Raw genomic sequence first — 27,667 nt, forward strand, 5'->3', positions numbered from 1 at the left:
TTATATATATATGATATATATATATTATATATATACATATATACGAGTACTGTTGATTAATAAATTTTTCTTACGAAAATTGGCTTTCGATCTTCCACGATATAATATTGCACGCACACTTCTATATTCTATTTCTCACTCATATTCTATTAAGTATCATACGTACACGGTCGAGAGAATTAACGCTCCCGATTAACAAACCCAGTGTATCTTGTTAACAATTTTATCGGGGTACGTCCGCACGTGCACTTTGCCAAGTGCTGATGTGGGATTTAAAGACCTAACTAACAGAAATTTCGAAGGTAATGTATAGTCGCGATTATTTCCATCGTTTCTGTTATTTCTTTTCTTTCTTGCCATTCATTTTTTGTTACATTCCACTGAATATTTCAATAAATCTCGTATGAACTGACCTCTGCAATAACGTCACGTAGTCCCTCCATACGTTTATCGTTGACGCATAAAGAAAATGGCATGCTTTCATTTTTTATTTTTATCCATTGAACATCATTCTTCTCTCATAACCGATAACCGAGTATCTGTGCACATGGTAATTTATAAAACCTTTTATTTTCCGTTCTTATTATTTCACGCGTAAATTCGAAACGCGTCCGCTACGCGGATGCACGATAAATGGAAAAGAAAAAGAAAATTGGACGGAAAAGAGAGAAAGAAAAAAAAATGGAACGTGTTTAAACTACATTTCTTTCAGTTATGTTTTTGTTAATGCATCGATATCTGTGTGTGTGTGGTACTAGGTAGAAAATTTATGTAGGGAAGTTGCCTCTCTGCGCACAACATTGCAGTCCAAGCATCGTCAGTTTCAAGAGTTCATGAGCAATCACGAACGCGCTCAAAGATTCCATCAGTGGTGGGAGAAGGTAAGAGACTCCAGACAGAAAAATTCGACATAACATGCGGCACGTGTAGACCGTAGTCCGATGGCACGAACTACCGAAAGAAACGGCAAAAGAAAAGAAAAAAGTAATCGCATGCAAAATATAACCCAGCATCTTGTCCTAATTATTTCATATTTTTGTTAATTACCTTCTTACTCGTCTTTCTGGTGCTTCCCTCCCTCTATGGAAATATAAATTCAATGAAGTACTAATATAGAAACAGAGATTCACAGTTTTTCAGTTTAGAAAGAAAAATGTACCATTTCAGACGGACGACGGTGCTGGTAGTGACGGCAGTTTGCCAGAATCTTGGTCGAGTTTGAATGATGATAAATGCGTTGACGCAGTGAGAGAGCTTGTTAATCACCATGTAAGTGAATCTATAACTGTGCCTGTTCCTTAGCCTAATTATAATTTTAAAGCGCCAGCTAATTCTAGAAATTAGAACAAGGCGTAAGTCTTCTTGAGATCTTAAAATCGTGTTTCCTTAAGCTTTTTACAAAATTATACAAATTCGATAAAAATGCGAATTTCCTGTGATTAATAGTTTCTTGATTGCTACAATTAACAAGCTATCCTAGAAGAATCGAGAATTAAGACTAAACTGTAAAACATCTACCTTTCAGAAAAAGGAACTTGCTGTTCTGGAAACTGAGCTGCAAAACAAAGTGAAGTCTCTTAATGAACACCAATGCAAAGTAGATAAAATGGAGGAAGAGTTGATAGAGATAGCTAAGAAACAAAAACATATGCTTAATCTGGAAGTAAGTATTTTGATTAATACTAATTAACTTGTTTCATTGCTATGGAATATTGAATATTTCGGACTTCAGTTGGAGGGAGAAGGAAACACAGAGAAGAAACTGTTACTCGCAAAACGAAGTCAGGAACAGTTACAGGAAATCTTAAAAAGAAAGCAGAGCCTGTCGTTGAATCTGAAACGTGCATTGCCCGCTTCCCCTGGTGATCGTTCCTTGGGCGGTGATGATGTTCTTTTAAACGGTGGGACTCGGTCGTTTCAGGATGGGTGCAATAGGAAATTTCAGATAGCTTCTGCTTTGAGTCTACTGCCACATACTATTCCAAGTTCCATAGATACAGCGGATACTTTTCATACAGCTGCGGCTGATTCGCCCGAACCTCGAATACCTTTCGAAGATTCAGAAGTAAAAGATTCTCAGGCACCACCGAATAATAAGCAAACGGAAACGGACAAGCAGCAGAAAGATTCTCCGGAGGTTCATCTAGAAAGTGATAGGGCTAAAATGTGTGAGGCAGAAGGCAAAAGTTTATTAAATTTGAATAGAAAGTCTTCGATAGATACAATCATTAAGTCAGAGAAATGTAATGGTAGCACTAACGGTGAGAAAACAGAATTGAAATCTTCGTCAAATTCTATTACGGAGGAGGATATTCCTGAAGATTCGCTAGAGTCGCCGGTGCAACAAAATCCAGGAATGAAACGATTGAACCAAAGAATCGCTCGTCAACGAATGATGGTGATGAGGTGCCTGGAGGCTAACACGCCCTCCAAAGAAGATCTGAATAAACAAATTGCAATTTTACAAGATCTCCAAAAGCAGCAAATAGAATTAGAAGTGTCATTGTTGGAGGATGAACGAAATAATCTCAAGCAACAATCTAAGTCACAGTGTGGTGAAGAGAGATTGGTAGTCGGTGACGCAAACGATCGTACACAAAATGTAGAAACAATAACATGTCGTGATATGGAATCCACAACTAACTCGGCTACCCTGTTGACCGTAGCCACAACGCGATCTCCAATTCTCAGGAATCACAGGCCTAATACTATTGGTGAGGAGAATTTGTCGGAATCGGTTGCTCCTCGAATTTCATCAGGAAGAGGATATTCAACAGTATATTTAACGGTAATTTTTCGTAAACAACTTTAGAATTGGAAACTAATTAAAATTCTAAAAGTTTAAAATTATCCACTATATTATCCACTGTATCTTTATCTAGAGTCAAAATCGAGGTGATCGCTTAAGTAGTCCATATTCCCTGACAATTACGAGATCTCTGCCGTCTTTAATAGCAAATGACGCCGACTACGACAGTGTGATTAACATGATCGTTAGTATACCTTCCTACGTGATACGTGGAGCTGGCACGTCCAGTCATTATGAATATGAGGTACGTGTTGTGGCACAGGATGATAGCTGGACACTTTTGCGTAGATACAGAAGATTTCGAGAGTTGTATATTTCTATGCGTCAAAAGTATGGTAGCAAAGTAAGTAAAACTTTTTAATGCTTTATTTCTTCAACTGAGATATTTTAAATCTAAACGACTATAATCTCTTTTATTATCCAAAAATTGTTTCACGAGGTAACCCTAATCATCTATAGTATTTCTAAATAATTCTACTATAATAGCGACAGCAATAACAACAATAATAATGATTTCATTATAACCACTTATTGTCATGTTTTGTGGCAATAATATCATTTGGTGTTCGGAAATGGTTTCATAACAACAACTACAATTACATATGATTACATCAAGCGATTATAGTACCTATTATAAATGATTTCAATATTCAAACACTTTACTTTACATCAAAGTGATTATGATTTTTCATAATTGTAGTGATCATTAAAAATATTAGAAATATGGAAAGAAGAAACTTTTTTATGTTAGTTTATAATTTCTTCAGCGGTTTTATACCCTTTGATTATATAGGTAGCAGCAATACGCTTTCCACCTCGTCAAGTTTTTCCAAGGTATGAAGTTGTGGCGCGGCAACGTAGAAAACGACTAGAAGAGTATTTACGGCGGTTGATTCAAGTCTGTTCGGAATTGCCACACTGTGAACCTCTCTACAAGTACAACGGCAACTTAAGCAACATAGATAAACAATCGCTGCTGGAATTTAGTTCGTTCTTCAGGCGTGGAACATTCGAAAGCAGTAAATACGGGACAAGTTAAACATCAAAAGAATAAAAGTATATACGACGAGTGTAGAAGAATGAACAAATTCAGGTGATCGCATAGAAGATATTTATAATTCGTTATGTATTTTTTATATCGATGAACTGGAGAAAAGCTAAAGTGGGAAAAATATTAGCAAAGTATAGTTACCACTTTTTGCGATAATTATTATATATTTACCAAAATACATTTCCAAAAGTTTATTGTTTATAAGACTGTATTTAATATTTGTTTTGTTCTTAGCATTAGTAACAGAAAAAAAAGAGTATTGTGAAATTTATATTTAAGAGGAAACAAAGATCTGATATATCCCGAAGACATTCTCGATATCCGATTCCAGTGAAAATCATACATTAAATTATCAATGGAATTATATAATTTGATTTGTTACGGGTTGCAAATATTTTCCTAATGTTTTTCTCCCGTTAGAATTTTACAATTTTCCAAGTGTAGTACCTTTCTTGCTTCTTGATTTTGAATGAATTGTTGATTTTATTGAATCTAAACTCGAGTCTATCGCTAGTAAATATGTAGCTAGACCAGTATTGTTACAAGATACGCACTATATGAACATAATTTGTTGTGCGCACAACCATGGTGACCATAATAAATCGGGCGTTTATGCTCGTGATAATAATTAGATTTCATAAGTGATCGCGTTTATTTTTTTGTCGAATAGCGTCTTTTACACATCATTGTACTGAAGATTGACTGGATATTAAAAGAAGAAAAAATAACGAACTTCCTCCTAGTATGTAGTTATAAACTTATAGAATTATCATAACTTTACGAAGTGCAAATGATATCATATCGCTGTTGAAGTTCTTCCGGTTCCGGGGATTTATATATAATATATATTGTATATGTATACACTATGTTTTGCGGCAAAGTTTGTAAAGACGAAAAGGAACAGCGATGTTAAAGTTGACTTGGAATCGTTATGCGATGCTTATGGCAATGAGAGAATTGTTAGTAAAAGCTAACTCTGATATTATCGATTATTCTCGGCAAAATGTATATCCGCTCTATTTATGAAACTGCTTCTTGATAAAAAGAAAAAGAAAAAGAAAAAAAAAGCATATACGCTTCTAAAGCCCAAGGATTTTCTATTATGGTAATGAAATCGCGCCTTTCCATTACACGGCCAGATCATTTTGCCTTGAATTCTCTGAGTAATAAGAATGTTATTAACGAAGCTTATACTTAAATACTTGTTGTTTAGTATCGAATGGAACCTATAGCAATACGTATTGTCATTGAAATGGATAATCAAGTTTGTGATTAATGACGAATTCCATGGCTGTGTATAAACAGACTTCAAACCCCGAGGAATTATCCTGGACGGCTAATGGTACTAGTAATTTGTAGCCGCGAAGTCTGTTCGTTTAGCAAATTCTTTAGACAAACATTATACCTCATCTTTCATACAATTTCCGAGAAAAAAAGAAAGAAAAAAAATGACCATCAACCGCTTTTTTTATACTTGATCTATGCGATCTATGTTCTCTAAATGTAAAGATACATAATAAATTGTCATAGCTCGATTAATTTAATTATTTTTGTTCAATATTCTTGCACCCTATGAAGTGGAGAAAATTACAAATTGTAATGAACGGTTAAAACTTGTTAAGGACTTCAAATGTTACTTCACATTTAAAGCGTAATGGATATCAGATAAATACAATTATTATTTATTGTTTTTGTTATTCGTCTTACAAATGTATATTTGTATCTTGAGCATTTTTTGTGAAATACTAGATTTCTATCCAATTTAATTGTTCGATAACAAATATTTGTCATTAAAAAATACTGGACCATCCAGTTCTTATAACGCACATTTTCATCTTGATTTGTACCATGTCACGAGATGATTAATATATCCGTGATATAAGTTTGTAAATGACACATTACGAACGACGAATTTAAACGAAATATAAAAGCTAGATGATCATATATAAATAAGCACTATTCTTTTGTAATAAATTATGAATGTTATGCTTATCATACCTACAGTTAAATGAACACTTGCCCGCTCGCTAAACTATCCGCAAACGGCGCAACGATTACCCTGGTGGCGAAATAGAATGTTAAACCAAACGTAATAGAGATCGGTAAAGCAGGCAATGCTTTCTTGAATATAGCCAGCAATAATAGTGTTAAGCAAAGTCCCTGAAAAAAAAAAAGGTTCATAATATAGCCCTTATTATTTGATCATATATTGCAAACCATGATATACGTACGATAAGAATGGCAACGGAGCAAGCCAATGTCGTGTTCCAATCACCATAACTTGAAGCTTTTCCAACTAAAACACTATAAAATATAAAATCACCGAGACCTAACTTTACTCCTCGCTGCTCTTCAGTAACTGCAATTTGTTGTCCTTGTGATTCACGTGCTACGCGATTATCTTGTTGCCTTGATCTTTCTGTTAGCGACAAGGTGTTTTCGCGTACTTCTTGTGCCCGCCTCACTCCTCTATCACCTAATAATTACGCTTTACATTAAATTACAATAATTAAATATACAATACATCAGATTTATTTCCTACCATGTGTGTCTATCCATTCAGGTGTAAACCCGCCTTCTTCTGTATCTCCAGATGCCGGATTATTTTGATTATCTGTTTGATTACGCACAGGATATGTCGTATTATCACCCGTAGCAGTATCGCTAGTAGTCATTGTTGTTTGTACATAGCCAGCATAAGTCATCATAACAGTGTACATGATTGTAGAAGAATAAATCAATGCAGGAAAAATAGATTCATTCCGCTCTTGGGCAGTCTCTACAAGTATCCTTAGGGGCCCCTTTGGTGTTAACACAGCAATCAAATCTTTATGGAAAAGGTAATAAGAAAGTTTGTTTCATCTGCAATGTATTTATATTTGCTTAGTAACAAATTTATTTTACCCCAAATACTGATGACACCTAGTACAACCCATGCTGTCCATTCTGGCAGATATTTAATAAAAACAAGTGCCATTAGAGCAGAGATAAAAATAAGATATGCTTGTTGTAATTGTAGAGGACCTTGCCAATGTATACATATCATTCCAACCACTCCAAAATTCCATGAAACTAAGCCTAATGTGAACAGGTCCATTGGAATGTTGTATGCTTTTAATATTTGCCTGAAAAAAATATTTTTTTTAGATAATAAAGATATAAAGAGTCACTGATAAAATTATGATACTCACTCGCAATATAGTATAGAAAACATAGACAACAACAGTAAGGAACTTATTATCAACCATGCATTGATTACTTTGTAAAATTTGTATTTGTATAGGATAATAAGTAACACAGTCATAATTACAATGACAACCATAAGTATCAAAGAGTTGGCAACTGCTTGCCAAACTTTGGTACTTGTGTCAGAACTCTCTTCATGAAATGGAGTATAAATACTGAAAGGAATCATATGTTTGTAAAACATATACTATGCTATAAGAATAAAATGAAAATCTTTAAAGTACTTACAAATAAAGTCCTTTGGCTGTGTAGAAATTTATAGAACTAATTGTGGCAACTACAACTAACATACAAAGAGATACAGGCACAAATAATTTAATAACATGTACTGCTCCATACTTCAATTCTTCTTCTTCTTCTTCTCTATAATTTCTTGATCTGTTTTGCTCACTATTACTTGATGTACCTCTCCTACCTGAACTTGCATTGTTTAATGTACCTGGTGTTTGAATATGGACCTCAGGAATACCATCTTCAACCTATAATTTGTACATCTTATGAAGTAAAAAATTTGTCAAACTTCTTTAAATTCTATTTGAATTTAACATATTGTAATCCACAGATTGATATTGTAAAAGTACCTCTTCATTACTAATACGTGAACGCCTCTTTCGACCAGTGACCAAGCCCAGGTCGTCCGTGCGAGATTCCGCGACGTGACCGTCCATTAGGCTTGTATATTCGTCTACCGAATCGTAAGTATCACTCTCAGACATTCATTAACGCTTATGATTATTAACAAATTAACATAAAAATCTTCTAATTCCACGCACAATTTTTTTGTACTTCCGCGCTTTGTTTAGTCTGGACACACAATAGTGTATGGCCACATTCGAAAAACCGCGATATAAAAATACTTTATTAATTTCTATGCATCGAGGATTATTAAAGGGATTTTATTATTGATGAGCACAACGTAAGATACTTTCAATTACTTTAAAATGAATGCTTTTAACGAACTCTATCTTTACAAATAAACTCTACACCTGATGGCAGCCATTTTACTAAACGATTCACTGATCTGACCTCTATCATTAAGCATGTAGAACTAAATGGAGCGAAATTGTCCAATTTTTGAAATTTCAACTTTCAACTAATGAAAAATTAAATTATTCCTAAAACTTTTTTATGCGCAATTACATGAAGATCGTTGAAATTGATTGTGTAATAAAATGTACATTCCATCACATTAATGTGTACAATTAGTACAACGGCAGAGAAATTTTTGGGTAACAAATATCTGACACAGAGGAATCATGTAATATTTGAATCCTAAATATCATTACCAGAAAAAAAATTATCTAACGTGTTCATACGAATATAAATATGTAATATTATTTTTTTTCTGCTTGATTACTACCGGTTTCAGTTCCATTGAAAAACACACATTAAAGTAATATTAATAGAATTGTATGATTTGACTATTTGTTACAAGTTACAAGTATCTTTCTATAGTTTTTCTCCTGTTGGAATATTACAATTTTTCAAGTGTAGTACTTTTTGTGCTTTTGGATTTTAAATGAACTATTGACTTATTGAACCTAAACTCGACTCTATCGTTAGTAAATATGTAGTCAGACCAGTATTGTTCTAAAAAAAAAAAAAGTATGTATGATTCTAAAACCTAAGGATTTTTTATTATGGTAATAAAGAAATCGCGTCTTTCCATTAAACATCCGTATCATTTTGCCTCAAATTTTCTGAATAATAAGAATGTTATTAACGAAGCTTATACTTAAATCCTTGTTATTTAGTATCGAATGAAACCTATAGCAATACGTATTGTCATTTAAGCGAATAATAAATTTTGTGATTAATGACGAATTAATGGTGATGTGAAAACAGATTTCAAAACCCAGGGAATTTTCCTAGAGGGCTAGTAGTACTAGTAATTTGTAGCCGCAGAGTCTGTACGTTTAGCAAATTGTTTAGGCAAACATTATACTTCGTGTTTCATGTTTCAGTGTCCGACTGAAACAGTGGTCATCAACCGCATTTTTTTTTACTTGATCCATAAGACCTATGTTCTCTAAATGTAACGACATATAAGAATTGTCATAGTTCGATAAATTTAATTACTTTTTATCAATATTCTTACATCCTATGAAATGGAGAAAATATACAAATTGTAATGAATGATTAAACTTTGTCAAGAACTTCAAATGTTACTTCACACCTAAAGCATAATGGATATCAGATAAATACAATTATTATTTATCATTTTTGTTATTCATCTTAAATATATATATTTGTATTTTGAGCATTTTTTGTGAAATACTAGATATCTATCCAATGTAATTATTCGATAACGAATATCTGCCATTAAAAAATACTGGATCATCCAGTTTTTATAACGCACATTTTCATCTTAATTTGTACCATGTCACGAGATGATTAATATATCCGTAATATGTTTGTAAACGACACATTACCAACGACAAATTCAAAGGATATATAAAAGCTAGATGATCAATATATAATTAAGCACTATTTTTTTGTAATAAATTATAAATGCTTATCATACCTACAGTTAAATGAACACTTGCCCGCTTGCTAAATTATCCGAAAACGGCGCAACGATTACTCTGGTGACGAAATAAAACATTACACCAAACGTAATAGAGATCGGTAAAGCGGGCAATGCTTTATTGAATACAGCCAGTAACAATAATGTCAAGCAAAGGCCCTGAAAGCAAGGCTTCATAATAAAACTCTTATTATTTGATCATATATTATAAATCATGACATACGTACGATAAGAATCGCAACGGAGCAAGCCAATGTCGTATTCCAATCACCATCACTTGAAGCTTTTCCAACTAAAATGCTATAAAATATAAAATCACCGAGACCTAACTTTACTCCTTCTTGCACTTCAGTAAATGCAACTTGTCCTCGTGATTCATATCCTACACGATTATCTTGTCGACTTGATTTTTCTGTTAGCGACAAGGGGTGTTCGCGCATCTTTTTGGTCCGCATGGCTCCTCGATCGCCTAAAAATAAAGTGTAACATTAAATGTACACGCTGAACTACGCAATAATTAAATATACAATACATCAAATTTATTTCTTACTGTATGTATCTATCCATTCAGGCATAAATCCAGCTTCTTTTGTATCTCCAGATATAGAATTATTTTGATTATCAGCGTGCTTACGCATACGATATGTCATATTTTCACTAGTAGCAGTATCGCTGGTAGTCGTTGTTTGTACATGGCCAGCATAAGTCATCATGGCTGTGTACATGATTGAGGAAGAATAAATCATTGCAGGAAAAATAAATTCATTCCGCTCTTGAGCAGTTTCAACAAGTATTCTTAGGGGTCCCTTTGATGTTAACACAGCAATCAGATCTTTATCATAAAGGTGATAAAAATTTGTTTTATTTGCAATGAATTTGTTTTTGATTAGTAACAAATCTATTTTACCCCAAATACTGATGACACCTAGTAGAACCCATGATGTCCATTCTGGCAGATACTTAATAAGATTAAGTGCCATTAGAGCAGAGATAAAAATAAGATATGCTTGTTGTAATTGTAGAGGACCTTGCCAATGTATACATATCATTCCAACCACTCCAAAATTCCATGAAACTAAGCCTAATGTGAACAGGTCCATTGGTATGTTGTATGCTTTTAATATTCGTCTGTAAAAAATATTTTTCTTAGATAATATACATGTAAAATATCATTGATAAAATAATCATACTCACTCGCAATATACTATAGAAACCACAGATAGCAACATTAAGGAACTTATTATCAACCATGCATTGATTACTTTGTAAAATTTGTATTTGTATAGGATAATAAGTAACACAGTCATAATTACAATGACAACCATAAGTATCAAAGAGTTGACAATTGCTTGCCAAACTTTGGTACTTGTGTCAGAATTCTCTTCATGAAATGGAGTGTAAATTCTAAAAGAAATCATATGTTCATAAAACATGTACTATACCATAAGAATAAAATAAAAATGTTTAAAGTACTTACACATAATGTCCTTTGGTTGTGTAAGAATTTATAGAACTAATTGTGGCAATTACAACTAACATACAAAGAGATACAGGCACAAGTAATTTAATACCATTTGCTGCTTCATACTTTAATTCTTCTTCTACTTCATTTGTATAATTTCTTGATCTGTTTTGCTCACTATTACTTGATGTACCTTCTCTATCTGTACTTGAATTATTTAATGTATCTGGTGCCAGAATATGGACCTCAAGAATATCATCTTCTCCCTATAATTTAAACATATTATCAAGTAAAAATATTTGTCAAACTTCTTTAAATTCTATTTGAATTTAACATATTGTAGTACAAAGAATTATTGTAAAAGTACCTCTTCGTTACAAATACATGAATATCTCTTTCGACCCGTGACCAAACCCAAGTTATCCGTGCGAGATTCTGCAACGTGACTGTCCATTAAGCTTGTATATTTGTCTATCGAATCGTAAGTAATCCGCTCAGACATTTATCAACGCTTATGATTATGAACAAATTAACATATAAATCCTCTAATTCTACGCACAACTTTTTTGTACTTCCGCGCTTTGTTTAGTCTGGGCAGACAATAGTATATGACACATTCGAAAAACCGCGATATAAAAATAGTCTATCAATTTCCATGCATTCAGGATTATTACTGGAACTTATTAAATATTACTGAAAAGCACAACGTAAGATACTTTCATTTACTTTAAAGTAAATGCTTTGGAAGAACTTGACAAATAAACAATACATTTGATGGCAGCCATTTTACTATATAATTCACTGATCTGCCCTCTATCGTTAAGTATGTTGAGCTAAAAGGCGCGTAATTGTCAAATTCTTTAAATTTAAACTTTCAGACAATTAAAAATAAAATTATTCGTAGAATTTTTTTATGCGGAATTATGTGAAGATCACTGAAATTGATCATCATAATTTTATTGTGCAATAAAATGTACATTCCATCGCAGAAATGTGTACAATTAGTACGATGTCAGAGAAATTTTTGGGTAACAAATATCTGATACAGAGGAATCATGTATTAAGTAAATCCTGAATATCATTACTAGAAAAGAAAATTATCTAACGTGTTCATATGAATGCAAATATGTAATATCATTTTTTTCTACTTGATTACTATCTGTTCTATATAGCTATAAGTTCTATAAATATTCTTATAGAAATCGAATTTCGTAGTACAGATTGTACATCAGTAATTTTATTAAAAATTTCAGAAATTCTATTCATTATTTTAGGAGCCATAAATGGCGCTACAAAATACTGATTACCATAAATTTTAACGATGTTCTCATCAGACTAATGATTTGAAATAATTACAATTCTTTTACTGCTTAATTCACATGAACAAGAAAATATCTACTCAATTCTATTTTTGGCAAAAAGGTTGAATTAGTAGATAACATACAGTATTCCTCTCAATTGTATAAAACAATTATTGTATGTATATATATTAACTTTGTTTTACATCAATATAGAAGTAGAGAATCTCAAACTCGTACCTTTTGTACATGTCCTCTGTTTTAGATCCTTGAAAAACAAAGTGACACTCTTGTACAAGTAAAGAGATACAATGAAATTTATATAATGTAGATTATTTTGCGTGAACAATTAATATTTTTAGGTGTTTTTAATAGCTTTTATGCATTTAGACGATTTGATCATGTCAATTTGTAAAAAGAAAGTGACAAACAAATCATAAAGAATCAAATAATTTTAGTAATATAAATTCAAGCTTCAATGTTACTAACAAAACAGCCTTCACAATGTTAATTCTTATGGAAATGTTTCAATAATTTTTTGAACATTTCTCACAATTTATGATCTTAAATGATTAAATTTAATTCTGAAAATGTTACAAGCGTAATTATCCAGTAAGAAAAATAGTACAGTGCTGTGCTAATAATGTTAACAGCAACTTGTATATTTATAACATAAATAATAGCGAGTAATTGTTATAATGATACTAATAAAGATAATTAATTAAGTACAATATTTAAATACAATTTTTAAAAGCATTCTTACGCAAGACTGTAATAAGTTCACTTTTCTCTTTCCTATATGTATATATGTATATACGCACATATGTAGACCATTATTTTTCTTTTTTGTTCAATAACATAGCGATACAATGTTTTGCAGAGAATAATTTTCATTTTATGACTTCAACGTCATTTATGTACTTAACAATTTATGTACAATACATATACACACGGCTTTTCTTCTCAATCTACTTCGTTATAAATTAGTGAAAAAATAATGCTGCTTTGGCCATGGTCTGCGTATCGGTAATTATTATTTACCTACAACTTCGTTGCTAAATACCTACACACTCGAATGCGGTTCTTCTGATAATCCCCAAAATGGTCAAAAAACTCGAAATGTATATTTATTACAATCTCAACACGAATACCATATTCAATATTCACAATATAATATAACTTCTTTCATAAATTTCATTCATATATAGACAGCAAAAATGGTATTAATACTTTGATTATTATCACTGTATTCAAGTTAAATTCTTTCTGAAGCAAATAAATTCACTCTTATTCGGTACGCTTTTAAAGTATTTCGTTTACTTTCAAAATTCTTTTCGATTTCATCTTCTTTTCCCTTTTCTTTCTTTTTTTTTTGTGTGTGTGTGTGTCTTTTCAATTTTATTATTATTTAGAAATAACACGTTTTAACGTAGTATTTAAAATACTTCTATTTTACGTATCGTAAAGCACCAAGTACGTGTACCTATGGTATGACAACAAAAACTGTTCCCTATTTGATTTCTTGTTCTACACAATGTACACTAGCTAGAACAATTCTTTCATGTATTTAATGTGTTTCAAGAAGAGTGTCGGTTGTAAAATTCGATTACACAGAACGTATATGGAATGCTTTAATCATTCATGGAGCTATTGAAAATTTAATTTAGATAGACAATGAACAATATGTAGAAAAAATTATTTGTATGGAATGTAACGCATGAACAGTTTCTTTTTTTAAAGATTGCATTAAATTATTATCACTCTGCAATTCAAACAAATTAATCCAAAATCGGACCAATATCAGACAGAAATATAACTTATTGCAGTACCTAAGAGACATGATGTTGATTTGTAAAACTTTGCTGTTAAAAAATAACATTTGATTCTTATTCAATACTCATATAGACACATTCTGTGATTATATGGTAATCATGTTTGTTGTTTATCACCTTACTACATTACAAGAAATAAAAGTTATTTACTTTTATGAAGGCATATGCATATATATCTATGTTTTATATATAAAACATATACATATACATATAATATCGAAGAACTCGTTATCTTTGATATAAATTAAGATAGAAGCTTTATCGATATTTAAGCTTACCTATTCAAGTACAAGGGTAAACTGATGTTATGAAAGTACTGTACAGTGAAAATAGCTGTCATATGATACTAATTAGTGTATATAACAAATATCTAATTGCTATTGCATTATCTATGATCCATTAAATTTTTTTATATATTTACGTTACAATAAATTAATATTCACGTTGCAACAAATAAACAACGATCTGTACATTTAATATAAAAATTAAACCTAAGGACGGAAAACAGAAAACGCTAAGACTAATTGGATGTTCAACGCCCACTGTTAAGAATTCTTTCTGTTTCTTTTTAAAGATGTTAAGTCATCTGAATTTACTGCATTCTTTATGCATTTACTATCTTTTAATCAATGCATTTTAAAGAATTCTTTTAAATTACAGTATCTAGGATATGCCCAAACAACCATTTGTGCAAAAAATGTTTTTTTCTTTATGGTACTGGTACAAAACTCCTTATTTATATCTTGGACTGTCGGGAGGCGTGGGTTGAGTGTTTGCTCTCTGTTTCGGTCCAGTTTTGAACGACATCTTTTTCACAGGTCGGGGAGATATTCCATGAAGTACTGTACTGTCTGGAGTATCATTACTAAACCATACTCTGCTTCCATCAGAGACTGAAAGCAAAATTCGTAAAACTTATTTTGTTTGGAGTTGTATATTTTTAATTAGCAACAATATGGGATTAGTTACAATATTGTCATCAATGGCAATTTGTCATTTGCAGACATATTAATAGTAAAAATCAACATGCAAATTGCTAAAGAAAAAATAATATATAATTAAAATATTTATGCTATGTATGCATATAAGACAAAAATTGTAAAAAAAATTCTAGTTCAATTTTCTTTACACATAAAAAATTATATAAAATAAAATAAGCAAGCTAACAAAATTACAGTATTAGATAATTTGCGTTATTCTTTATGCAAAACAAACTGAAACAAAATAGTTTATATTTAATTATCCAGTTCTTACGAAAATATAACTGCCCATATTTATAAAAAGACACGTTTATATACAATTATATGAGTTTCAGAAAGCTACTTGCAATAGATAATGCCATATATATGTATAATCTTATAAGACTGTTTTAAGTTCTGGATGCTTTTCTACTTTTATAAATTAGTTTTCAGAATTACAAAATGACAAATTTGAGAAAGAATCCATTACTTATAATAGGATTTTAAGAAAATGCATATATATATACAGTATTGTACACTATCTCAATCTATAAAGCAATATTAATAGAATGATACATGTAATACGACATGAATGTAAAAAAATGTCTTGATCTATGTCTAATATGCATGTAAAAAGGAAATTTTACCTCTGAATAGATTGTGTAAGACTGTTAAACAAAAATATAATTAAGAGACATGTGAATATTAAATAAAGAAAAGTTGGAATATATTTATCTTCAGCCTTGTTAAAAAAATGTATATGTATATACACACACGCACACACCCACGTACGTACATACATACCCTATCCCCCCACGCAAAATATACATATATATAATCTGCATATATTTAATAAATTATAAATAAAATGTGTAATATCACTTTAAACTGTAAAAGTGTAATATTGCTGTTACTCTTTACGTAAGTAAAAATAGATTGGATAAAACTTAAAAATGGTGTATAAGTTTGCATAATTATTAAAATATTATAACATACAAAATTACTATTGGGTAATCTATTAGAAAAGAGAAATAAATAGGATACACTTTATAGAGACGATAAAACATTCGAAAAACAGCAAAGAAAAAAAATAAATAAATTATAATACTACCTTGTTGGGTGGTGTTACAAGGTGGGTGGGGGTTAGTGGACTGAATTAGTCACCTCTATTCGCGCGGTTATCACTGCTAGCTGCCGAAGAACTTCGCAGACCCGATCGGCCCTGATGTGAATCTATAAGCGCTGCTGCGAGGTTTGACGATGCTGTGGATTGCACGCTTGTTGTAGATCCTGACAGTGTGATATTGATGATAATAATAATAAATACAACAGCAGTAACAGCAACAACAGTAATAATAATAATAATAATAATGACTTTAAATTCATGCAGAACTATTTAACATGTTTCTCTTTTTAACTATAAGTTTTTCATAGCTTCTATAGAAAATAGACAAAAAATCTATTTCATAAATTCTATAAAAATAAATATTACATACACTATGTATTACAATTATTTTTAGATCGAAGAATTTCTATAGATATATGCAGAAAATAAAAAAATTAATATTTTTTTATTAACATGTACAAACTAACCAGATACGGAAGAAGTTCCACTAAATGGACTTGGTGGTTGCACCGGCGAGTATACATTAGCTGTAAATTCTTCGAACGTGGTAGCTTCTTTATGATTCCGCATAACAGTATCAATAGATCTTGCTCTCTCTTCATAACTGAAATATTTTGCATTAATTAGGAAATGTAAGTATTTAATAAAAAGAAGGTTATGGAAAATGGCACACTTACTAATGTTGATATAACGTAAGTGTAGATCGTTTTGCCCTACTTGCCGTCAGTGCTGTTGTTCTCACTAATCCAGGTAAAACTTTATCTTCAACAATACACTCATCAAACAGAGGTCCAAAAAATGGAATTTCTGGCTTTCGAGAAATTTGAATTCTGTACAATTTATTGTGTAACGGATAAATTACTATTAAAACATCACAAAATTCAGTTGGTATAATATCTCGACGATAATCTCTCCAATGCTCGGACCAAACTATGTGAATCTCATCGTTACCAAGATGTCGTGTCTAGAATAATATTTATTTATATATCTCATTCCAATATATTTTTTAATTTTTTATAAATTGACATAACTAATACTTACTTTCTGTAATAAACTTTCAGGACTATCAGAAGGCATTCTTGTTGCCACATGAAAAAGGATTTCCGTAAAAGATGTTGCGAAATATGGTGCTGTAACACCAGACGCCTTTCCAGGTATAAGACCTCCAAGAAAACCTGTATGCGATTCAAGTTCAACCTCCCAAGCTAATCTGGCGATAAAACTTTCATATTCTTTACTAGCTGTGACATTACTCAATATAGAGTTTTTGTCTTCTTGTCCTTGACTGACATAGATTACTGCTATTTTATGAGTTTCTCTAGATCGTTGGCTATCGAGATTTCGTAATTCTCGTAAAAGCTTTTCATTTTTGGATAATAAATGCAATTTTCTACGTTGTTCCCAACCGGATAAACCTAAGTGCGAAAACAAAAGACGGCAGTGATGAAATGGTGCTGGAGGTGGACGACATGATGGTGGACTTATTGCTGATGCACACATGCTGAAAAAACATAGCCATATAAATACGTTTAACGTTACACTATTTAGTGCTCAATATAATATACCTAATGTGCTGACTCCAATTATTGATATGCTCTTGTTCAGCGTTTCTCTGGTTGAGAATCGTGGCAATGGTTTCACTTTCAAGATAGTGACCCTGTGGTGGATTAGCAGGCGCATTAAGTGCTATTTCTGGATTAGTTAATACTTCCGGACTTGTATGTCCTATATATTGTAAGAGCTAATAACAAAAATACGAAGTTAAAAAAAATATTACTAATAAATATTAATGTTTATGATAATAAAAGTAAAACGTTACATCATCTAAATTGTCCATGTCGCTAGCGGCATTTGCAAACGTGGGCAGTATATGAGGCTCACGATGTCTTATTGTATGTCGTGGTGTACAGGTTTGAGATGTTGTAACACTGTTTAAATCTTCTCCGTGTACTTTTGCTTTCCACTCAACTAAAGATGTTAGTTAATATTATAACAAAATACTGAATATCAAAGAAATTTAAATTAATAAAAATTTGCATTACCATGTTTTGTAAATGCTATCGGTACATCGTCTTCAACAAACGGTTGGCTGTATAAAATAGAGCTATCCCAAGATGCTTTTCCTGCTAAATCTCGTAATAACACTCTAACTAATGATGGTGCTGTTGTTAATCCAGCAGTGACACCTCCTCCAGGTGCATCTAGTGCTGCCAGTTCAACAAATGACATTATTACGGAATTTGATAACATCAAGAGTTGTATATTTGGTGCATGGAAAATTGCAGAAGATAATTCATCCCCATCAATTCCTGGTACATCGTCTAATTCGACAACTAATGAAGATAATCGAGCAGCCCCAATACCCATTGGAAAATGTCCCAAATGATTTATTAAATGCATCATTACCTAAAAAAAAAATTAAATTTGAATTTATGTTTATAAGAAAAATATATTAACTATATCCTACCATCTTTGCTGCTAACTGAACAGATTGAATATTGCTTCGGCGGGGAGATTTTGTACAAACTTCGTCGGCTAAGTTATCCAAAGTAATATCAGGATCAAAATCATCATCTTCATCTTCATGACTTTTATTTGTTTGTAATATATCTTTATCAATTTTATCTTGTACTATGTTATCCAAAACCTGTAGTATTTTTTATATTTTTTAAGATATGATTATGTATCTTAAATTTATAAAAAAATTCTAATTTTAAATGTTAACTTCTTAAATTCTAATTTATATATTTGCACTTATATACATGTTTTTATTATATTACTAACTGTAAATAAAGTCATTAAAAGGGGTTTTCCTTGAAATACACGTAATAGAACGGATGGCCCAAGATGCATAGCCCATTCACCCAAACAAAATAACATTGATATTGTCAAAGGACCACGTCTTTCTCGAGTACTCATATATCCAAGTGTTTCTGATAAAATCTAAAATACATGGATAAAATAATTGTATATTTGTCAATCAAATTTCAAGATAATTCTTTTATGTAAAACTTACTTGAATTATTTTACATGGCACATTTGGATACAGCTCTAACAAAGTGTCCGCTTTATCACATAATAATAGAAGAGAGTCACATGCCACTTGAGCAACAGTAGCATGGCTAGCCTACAGAGTAAAAAATGAAAATCATTAATTAAAACATTATATATATATCTATTTCTAATCTTTTCCATCCTAATTAGTATTATGCAAGGAACAATTAATCACTAACATATATAATAAAGTGGTGCTCATTCTTTAATGTTAGAATCCTCTTTTCTCAAATTGATTCAATCCATTAAAAAACTTAATTACCTTTAAGATTCTAGGTTTTTTATGGAATGAAACATTCAGAAAAGATGGAAATAAAAAATTTGATTATCTATATTTATGAACCACTATAATATGTAAATATAATAAAATTAAAAAACACTAAAATATCATAGGACGTTTTACACACACAATCGTGCAATACACCATGCAATGTTGATGACACCCTTAAACAGACATGTAGACATCAGTTGACAGGTAAATACTGTAACAACACATAATGAGGAATCGGCACAAGTTAGTTGATCTAAAAAAAACTACCTGGTCCATTAGTGGATAACAGAAACCAGCTCTGCGACGCTCTGTCCCTTGCATCCGCTGTCAATCAGACTCAGTGGAAGAAACACTGAATTTCTCACTACTATTATTACATATCTACTACTTTGAACAATACATTACATAGTGTTCACTACTTAACTAAACATTATAACCCAAATAAAAAAATATTAAACAGTTATAAGATAGTTACGAATATTTCATAACATGCAAACTATCTTACACATCAGAGAAAATTGACACAAAATTGGTCCTTCTCCTAATACCATCTACCCACAATGAATTCGATAGACTTACTTTAAGTGCTAAAAGAAGAACTGTCACAGCTTCTGGGATTCTTGGATGTTGATTTTTGTAACATAACTCTCTGTATACAAACATAGCAATGCTTGAGAGAGCTACACATCTTGCAATACCGGTTGGTTCTCGCCTACAACTTCTTAAAAGGATTGTGATTATATGCTCCTAAAATAAAATAGTTAACATCAAGATATTTTCAGTAAGTTATAAACAATACACTATAACGATTATCTGTTACACTTTGATACCTTTGCATCTGGACATGTCATAGTCGCGATATCTGATGCATTGGGCTGAAATACAGGTAATTTAACTGTCGTGGCTGGTAATGACAGTAAAGATCCAATTATTGAAACAGCTTCAGTCCTTGGTGCCTATCAAAATATTATTCATGAGAATACAATTTATAATTTAATAACAACGTTATTAAATTATAGAGAACAAAATTTTTATAATACCTCGATATCTTGACTGCTTAGTATTACATTAGCAGCGTGAATATAATCCAAGATTAAAAGACTAGATCCAGGAAGATTCAAACTGAACAACCTAGGACCAGTATACCTGACCAATACGTGTAACACTTTACTATCGTTACTAACGATACCATTGTGGACCGCACGGTAAAAAAGAGTTAAGTGTTGTTTTGGTAAATTAATGTCTTGTGGTTGAATTGTCAAAAGACAGATCAAACGATATGCTGCCAATTTACCAACTTCGTATTGACTAGGAAGTTGTATTGCCTAAAAGTATAATTATACAATATTTTAATAATATCCTTTAATAATAATACTAAATAATACGAAAATAATAAATTAATATTCACCTTGAAACACCATGGGGCAATAACTGTCAATGGAGGTATAAGTTCTGGAGCTGGTGGAGTTGCTTGATTGTCTCCAGAAACACCTTGATTCAAACGAATCTAAATAATATGAAAATGATGATAGTATAAAACACATGAAAATCTTATTATAAATATAAAAAAATATAAGTCATCATACTTTTATAAGTGTTTGTGTAAGTTGGACAAGGTAATCCATGACTTGGCCATGAAGGGTAGGATCTTGAATATTATTTACATCCCCCAATGCTGATAACATACGACGCCATAATACGACTGCAACATCAGGTAACCATCCGCGAACACCACCACCTGCCATAACAGATCTTCTCTCTGATGCATCGTTTGTGTCTACAAATTAATAATGCATTATAAATGTATTATAAATATAATTAAAATCAATATAAGAAGAAAATAAAAGCTACTTATAAAATCAAAGTACTTTTAGGGAACTTTTTCATTAATTGAAACTGAATTCAAAACTTATTAAGAAATGAATACAAACGCATTGCAAACGTTATGAAGTATGCAATTTGCAAATATGTATTTCATAACTATATTAAACTCTGTGCTATAAATAGAAAATATTTCTTATATAAATAGTTTCGTTAATTCGTGAAAAGATAAGCAAAGCATATTGAATGGAACAATGAATTATTATCATTATCAAGGTAATAAAATATTCCACTGTTAGTTTTACGTTTGTGATTTTTTGTACGAAAGATAAAAAAACAAATATTAAAAATATTTAAAAAATTGTAAAAATCTTCACACGTTGTTATACAATGAAAAATGATTTTTTATTTTGAGGCAGATGTTAAATTTTAAATAGCGGCAAACGATATACTTACCGATACTACTACCATCAATGTTTTCTATTTGTATTGGGCTGTCCTTGTTGCTGTCGACTCCACTGCTTGGTGTCGGAGAAGGACAACGCGGAGATGGTGGTTCACTATCGACTATAACAATGCTATCCAAAGATTTAGCTCGCCTGTTCGGTAACATTTTTCGACCAGCTGCCGACGTTGAAATAGCACCATTTGATAATAGCCGTGCCATATCTTGCTCTATCGATAGAGGGAGTACTGCGCGTGTGGAAAATTGTTTACACTTAATACACAAATAAGCCACAACCATTGAAAGAAATGTTTATATCGAATAAATTTGAAGAGTTTTATCATCAAAAATTAGGAGAAAGCACGAATGAAGAGGATATCGCTAATGAGAAATATAATATGCGACTAATAACAGATGTAAGACGAGGGACAAATATCTGGTCAATGCCAGACTAGTTATTTTTAAACTAGTATCAGCGGTAAAGCGAAAAGTAAGAGACAGAGTTATAAATAACATGCACGCATTATCAGCAACGCAGATGATATTACTAAATGACATAGACTGTTAAAATATAATACAAAAAAGGTAAACTTAAAATTTGATGTTTGATAGGCCACTTACCAGGGATACCACTGTGTACGGTATGTGTACGGTTCCTATGAAGTTTTGTCCGTGCTTTTCCATTGTATATCGTATTATCGCTTGCACTACGAGGAAGAGGTCGTACTTTCCTTAAGTCTCGCATTGGGTGATCTAATTCACAATAAATATTTTATTTAACAGAAAATTATGAATTAAAAGTATAAAATAGATAACTATTTTAATATAGCTTACCCGAAACATTTTCTTTAGATACGGTATTATTATCTTGATCAACACTTCCTTTGCGCGGTGGTTGAACACTTCCGGTGGAAGCAGCTCGACTTCCAACACCACGACGCTTTTTAGTTTTTTGCTCACTTAGTCTATCTAAGGGTAAATCATTTAAATCCAAGTTGTATACGTGTCTAGCAAGTACCCTTGTTAAGGTATCCAATGTTTTCTATAAAATAATACGAAAATATTGAGAAATATTAATATTAAATTCCTCGTATTATTTTGCATGAATTTTAACTCAACTGACAGCCCATTCTCGAATTAATTCTTCCCATTGCGTTAAAGATGTCAGTACTTCTAGAAACTGATCCCATAATTGCGTAGAAATAACAACATTTAAATTGGCTTTAATCCATGTAACAATTAAAGTCTGAAATATGGCAGGGGCAAGTTTACCACCAATGCTCTCTTGAATCTTGCGCCGAGAAGATTTTTCGTTTAAAACAAGTGATGTTATTTGTAGCAATACCCTAGAAAATATATAAAAAAAATTATTATAAATTTACGAAATAATTTGATTGGAAAAATATGATTTCTAAATCATATGTACCTAAGTAACTGTTCCCAGGTACCTGGTTCTAATCGAGAATTCATTACAACATATCGATATACGTTTAGAACTCTTTTACAACTATCAGTTTGCTCTTCAAGTAATGTCAGCGACGCATTCGGTCCAGAATTTTCTAAGAAAAAGACATTAGAAGCTTGTGTGATGAACACTTGTAGAACGTTTTGTAGTCCCGCCCTTATAAATAAATTTTCTCTGTGTATAGCACCAAGGTAAGAATCATTCCTTAATCTTGTTTGGCGATAGCTTTCAGAAGGACTTTTATCGATATCATTGATATCTTTTTTCAAATTCTCTTCTAAATCTCTTTCCTTGTGACTATCCAATGGTTCTAACATGAATGGTGGTAGTTCCTAACAAGAAATGCAAAAGCAAGTGAATATTTTTGATCATATTACTCTAATGTTAAAAAATTATAAATAACAATTGTACATTCATCTGAATCCAATCTTTATAAACAGCTATAGCTTTTCTTATAGCACCAGCATGATTAAAGTCTAGCAAAAATGCTTGTCTATACAATTCATGTACAAAATTCACGTTATCTCTGTTTCCATATAGAACTTCTCTAACAAGAGTAACTGCTGAAACAGTACTGTCTTCTTGATTTTGATTCTCTTGCTGAGGTGTAGTTGATTCAGGAGAAAGTAAAGTCGAGTCAGCGGCATTTTGAGTGACTGAAACACGACGAAGTTCTGACTCTGTATTTTCTTCATTTGGAGTTGTGCTAAAACAGAAAATTTTATATCATAAATCACATAAAACTAATATATACTATTAAGATATTAAAATATTAAAATACCTATGTGAAAGATGTGCGACACGAGCATCTTTTCTAGCAATATGGGTAAAACTAGCAATCCACTTAATCAAAGCAACTTTACATAATACATAATTATCCTGACTCTGATTCGTTGGTTTACGCATCGTAGGCAATTCTAAATTCGGTTTATATAACGAAAAATTATCGTCAAATTCAGGACAAATATGACGAAGGTACGTAGCTTTAAAACGTTCTAATAAAAATTGAAAAGTCTTGTGCTGTCGAGAAGATTTATCTCTCCATTCTATCTTTACAACCTGCAAATAAATTAAATGAAAATTTGTTTACTGCTTTTTTAAGACTATATAATTCTATTGTCTCAAAATATGTAGATATACCTGAGTAACCATAAATTCAAGTAATGCTTCTAAAAATCGAACAGTCTCATTATCAAGAGGTTTCTCCCCACTTTGTGGAGGTAAAATAGGTCCACTGTCAACCGGTGTGACAGGATATTGATTTGAACCATTGTCATGAAAAGTACTTTGTGACAATTGTGTATCATAAAATTCCTTCTTATCTTTATCTTCACAACCAATAACTTTTGTAAGTTTATCCTTTTTTCCATCTATTTTATGTTCAGACTTATAAGGAGATGGTTGCTGGGGTGGAAACCCAGGTATCAAGTTTGCAAACATTTGATGGATATGATCAGGAGCATTTTCGCCAAGTGCTTGGTACCACAAAATAAAATACCTAAAATCAATTTAAAATACATTATATACATACACAAAACATTTTATGTAATGACATCATTAAATATATATTTGTACCGTATAGCTTCTCTTCGTAGTTTCCAACTATTACCAGGATGTAAAAGTTTTTGCAAAATTCTTGCTAAACTATGACATTGCCATCTTCTATTAAGAAGTTCGGGGAGAAGTGTTAAAACTTTTTCTAAGAGTTGCAACACCTGTTCCAGTTCCTCCCTATGTGCTTTATGCACTATAAAAACAAATATTTGTTAAATATTTATATATTTTTTAGTCATGTAACACTTATTTAATATGTTATGAATGAATAAAAAATAAAGAAAAAAGCACCAGTTTTAAGAACTTTTGGGTACATACTAATCATAATGATATTATACTTGTACAATCAGGTGTAATGATCAGATTAATGGAACTCAGACTGCAACATGCAAGGAAGTTATACTCTGTCATCTGTCTGTTACTCACCAATGTGGAAGGAAAGTTCTGGCAGCAAAATAGAAAGAAAACAAGCAAATAGTAAAATAATGATAATATTAACATTTTGCAAATATTATACATAATTATAATGTTAATATATTTAATGTAGTCATAGTTCCATAAATAAAACTGTATATGTAGTTTCATTGACAAAAATTGCAGTCTCATCTATATCTTTATGCAAGGCAGTTATAATGTATATTGTTAAAATATGAAATATACATATATGACTGCAAATATTTTTACCTCGTTGCCGTAGATTTGTCTCAGCTGACACAAAACAATCATATAGAATAAAATAGACATGACTGAAGTTGCCTTCAAAAAACCCCTTTGCTTCATCAGTGTCCACATTTTCTATAAAATAATATCACAATTGTTTAATTTATTTAAAGAAAACATTACTCAATATAATTAAAAGATAAATATACCATTTGTATAAACATTCTATCTACAATATTAACTATAAAATTCATAAGAATATTCTTTAACTTATCTTCAGTAACATCAATATTACAAAAGTTTTTAATTAATAAATATTTATTATATTATCAAAAACTACAACTACTTTTCTTTCATAAAAGGTTTGGTTTATAGGGAGAGCTGTAGAACCCCTATTACATCATCACTAGTCTTGTACACTTGTACTTATATAGTAGAACTTCTTTTTTCCTTCTATGTTCTCATATGATCACTGTAAATATCATTCTTATACATATGTATATAACTATAAAATAACAAGAAAATATAGTTTTATCCACTTTGTTTTATGAAAAAATATCATACACAATTTATATAAGAATAATAAAGAATTTTTATAATTTCTTTAAACTGAAATAAATATTTATTTTTAACACAGTACAGTTACAAAATCATACATAAGAAATTTAAATATTACAAGAAACAAAATAATATTTTACATGATGTCTAATTCTTTTTCTAATAATCATTTATATATCCTCAATAACACTCTAGTTCATAAACAAGCTACAAGATTTTTTATTGATTGATGATGATTATACATTTATGTATATAGTATTATCTATGTATAATAATAATGTAACATTAGCTGAAATTGGAGGCCACTGTAGGTTGGTTACTGTGGTCATGCGGTTTGGTGATTAGATACTACTACTTAACACTATACCATCACATTATAATTGCACACAAACTAATTATTCTCTTTTTAAGAGCCCATATAATGACATTCAATGATAATAATTTATTGATATTTTTTTTTAAACTCAATAACGTATCATTTTATATCTTTCCAAAATTAATAGTAAAAATCAATATTCATTTACATTTTAGAACTATACATTTAATTTTTCCATTATTGTGTATAAAACTTTAAAGAACGAAATATAGACAAATGTTTTTCGGAAAATGTTGAAATGTTATCATTGGTAGCAAAAGTGGAACGTACATTAAAAGAATAACGAAAAATCATCTGGTTGTATTTTCAACGAAAAATTCCAGAAGTTCTACGACAGCATTAAAACAGTCTCGGTGTGATGTGTAGGCGGCAAATACTAACAAAATTGCCGCCCCTCTCCTTTAACTATCGTCGTATTCATTAACTGGTACTGTGAAACTGCTTGTTCGTGATTAATTTTCACGACAAATTAATGTTAGCTGATTCGTGAAGCTACCAGAATTAAGGGGAAAAAACGTGAACTCACCTAGTACGATTTTAAGATGCTTGAACCGAGTCGCGCTATCCTTTTTAACATCCTGAATCTTCAGTGTTGACTTTTTGACATCTACATGAAGTTTTTTGCTGAACATGGTTCAATGCGAGCCGCCGGCGGCCGCGACGACAAAAACTATCATCGAGGGTGCACAAAGTGGTGCTCATGGATACAGACCGACTAACTTCGCACTGTCACCATGTCAGGAACTCGAAAAAGACAGCCCCTTTTATCACAGTTCGGCGTCAAATTTCGCGAGCGCACACACCTCCGATCAGATGTACGTGGCAGCCATCTTGACATCCTCGGCGCGCACTGCTCATAACCTGTCGGGGCAATGACATCATCGCTTGCAAAGTTAATTTATTTTTCCTTTTCTCTTAATTTTCGGCCCACGCGAAGATGTACTCGTACAATCGATTATATCTCCTCATAGTAACTTATTATCGTTCTTTCATGGAACAAGCCTCTTACTAATTAAATTTTCTGAGGATGCACGTTTACTTGCAGAATGTCGAAACAAAATTTTTTTAAAACCTGGCGCTCTTGATCTGTTTTATCATCATATGATAAGAGCATTTGTTGCTGCTATAGAGTTTTATTTTTTAATATATTAAC

At 31.5% G+C, this 27,667-nt stretch overlaps 4 protein-coding genes across 8 annotated transcripts in view; 1 reads left to right on the forward strand and 3 right to left on the reverse strand.

Annotated features, from left to right (window-relative positions):
• Klp98A (kinesin-like protein 98A) overlaps positions 1 to 3,955 on the forward strand; it is an 11,635-nt gene extending 7,680 nt beyond the window's left edge. The window contains 6 exon segments of the mRNA XM_017912231.1: positions 759 to 881; positions 1,168 to 1,269; positions 1,526 to 1,663; positions 1,733 to 2,788; positions 2,883 to 3,152; positions 3,603 to 3,955. Of these exon segments, the coding sequence (XP_017767720.1) occupies positions 759 to 881; positions 1,168 to 1,269; positions 1,526 to 1,663; positions 1,733 to 2,788; positions 2,883 to 3,152; positions 3,603 to 3,848 (1,935 nt within the window). The 3' untranslated portion in view covers positions 3,849 to 3,955.
• Positions 3,956 to 5,797: 1,842 nt separating this feature from the next.
• Psn (presenilin) lies at positions 5,798 to 8,096 on the reverse strand. The gene is made up of 7 exons (XM_017912232.1): positions 7,688 to 8,096; positions 7,335 to 7,585; positions 7,052 to 7,261; positions 6,765 to 6,985; positions 6,403 to 6,687; positions 6,092 to 6,336; positions 5,798 to 6,020 (listed from the first exon to the last, which is right to left on the reverse strand). Exons 1-7 carry the CDS (start codon positions 7,820 to 7,822, stop codon positions 5,865 to 5,867), a joined length of 1,503 nt encoding a protein of 500 aa, XP_017767721.1. The 5' UTR covers positions 7,823 to 8,096; the 3' UTR covers positions 5,798 to 5,864.
• A 1,540-nt stretch (positions 8,097 to 9,636) lies between these two features.
• Positions 9,637 to 11,856, reverse strand: LOC108556230 (presenilin-1). Its single transcript, XM_017912233.1, has 7 exons — positions 11,463 to 11,856; positions 11,111 to 11,361; positions 10,828 to 11,037; positions 10,541 to 10,761; positions 10,184 to 10,465; positions 9,861 to 10,102; positions 9,637 to 9,792 (listed from the first exon to the last, which is right to left on the reverse strand). The coding sequence occupies exons 1-7, from the start codon at positions 11,595 to 11,597 to the stop codon at positions 9,637 to 9,639; spliced, it is 1,497 nt and encodes a 498-aa protein (XP_017767722.1). The 5' UTR covers positions 11,598 to 11,856.
• Positions 11,857 to 14,899: 3,043 nt separating this feature from the next.
• Positions 14,900 to 27,355, reverse strand: LOC108556226 (ral GTPase-activating protein subunit alpha-1). Of its 5 annotated transcripts, none has more exons than XM_017912228.1 (28): positions 27,041 to 27,355; positions 25,605 to 25,715; positions 25,347 to 25,364; positions 24,942 to 25,113; positions 24,507 to 24,864; positions 24,148 to 24,425; positions 23,778 to 24,072; positions 23,328 to 23,698; positions 23,025 to 23,247; positions 22,736 to 22,943; positions 22,523 to 22,654; positions 21,913 to 22,149; positions 21,222 to 21,412; positions 21,044 to 21,142; positions 20,676 to 20,960; positions 20,466 to 20,591; positions 20,215 to 20,382; positions 19,327 to 19,437; positions 19,095 to 19,253; positions 18,778 to 18,957; positions 18,353 to 18,716; positions 18,130 to 18,278; positions 17,876 to 18,051; positions 17,352 to 17,811; positions 16,988 to 17,274; positions 16,778 to 16,914; positions 16,349 to 16,447; positions 14,900 to 15,118 (listed from the first exon to the last, which is right to left on the reverse strand). In XM_017912228.1, exons 1-28 carry the CDS (start codon positions 27,144 to 27,146, stop codon positions 14,958 to 14,960), a joined length of 5,661 nt encoding a protein of 1,886 aa, XP_017767717.1. In that variant the 5' UTR covers positions 27,147 to 27,355; the 3' UTR covers positions 14,900 to 14,957. The 5 variants fall into 5 exon arrangements, with proteins under 5 accessions (XP_017767717.1, XP_017767715.1, XP_017767716.1 ...); XM_017912226.1 differs by having other exon boundaries at positions 16,349 to 16,474; XM_017912229.1 differs by having other exon boundaries at positions 15,046 to 15,118; positions 16,296 to 16,474.
• Positions 27,356 to 27,667: the final 312 nt, after the last annotated feature.

The sequence above is a fragment of the Eufriesea mexicana genome, unplaced genomic scaffold, assembly GCF_001483705.2.
Source record: "Eufriesea mexicana isolate 0111107269 unplaced genomic scaffold, ASM148370v2 scaffold354, whole genome shotgun sequence".
In the NCBI taxonomy this organism is placed as follows: domain Eukaryota; kingdom Metazoa; phylum Arthropoda; class Insecta; order Hymenoptera; family Apidae; genus Eufriesea; species Eufriesea mexicana.

Bases quoted from the DNA above. Each gene is read 5' to 3' on its own strand.
- Psn (XM_017912232.1), bottom strand. From the start codon at position 7,822: ATGTCTGAGAGTGATACTTACGATTCGGTAGACGAATATACAAGCCTA. The intron at 7,262-7,334 runs GTAAGTACTTTA...GATTCCTTTCAG, and splicing joins ACAGCCAAAGGACTTTATTT to TATTTATACTCCATTTCATG. The intron at 6,688-6,764 runs GTAAAATAAATT...TTTTCCATAAAG, and splicing joins AGGTGTCATCAGTATTTGGG to ATTTGATTGCTGTGTTAACA.
- LOC108556230 (XM_017912233.1), bottom strand. From the start codon at position 11,597: ATGTCTGAGCGGATTACTTACGATTCGATAGACAAATATACAAGCTTA. The intron at 10,103-10,183 runs GTAAGAAATAAA...CTTTATTTTTAG, and splicing joins TGAATGGATAGATACATACA to GCGATCGAGGAGCCATGCGG. The intron at 9,793-9,860 runs GTACGTATGTCA...CCTTGCTTTCAG, and splicing joins GCTCCGTTGCGATTCTTATC to GGCCTTTGCTTGACATTATT.
- LOC108556226 (XM_017912226.1), bottom strand. From the start codon at position 27,146: ATGTTCAGCAAAAAACTTCATGTAGATGTCAAAAAGTCAACACTGAAG. The intron at 18,279-18,352 runs GTAATGCAAATT...TAACATCTTTAG, and splicing joins GATAGCATTTACAAAACATG to TTGAGTGGAAAGCAAAAGTA. The intron at 16,475-16,777 runs GTTAGTTTGTAC...TCACACTGTCAG, and splicing joins TGGAACTTCTTCCGTATCTG to GATCTACAACAAGCGTGCAA.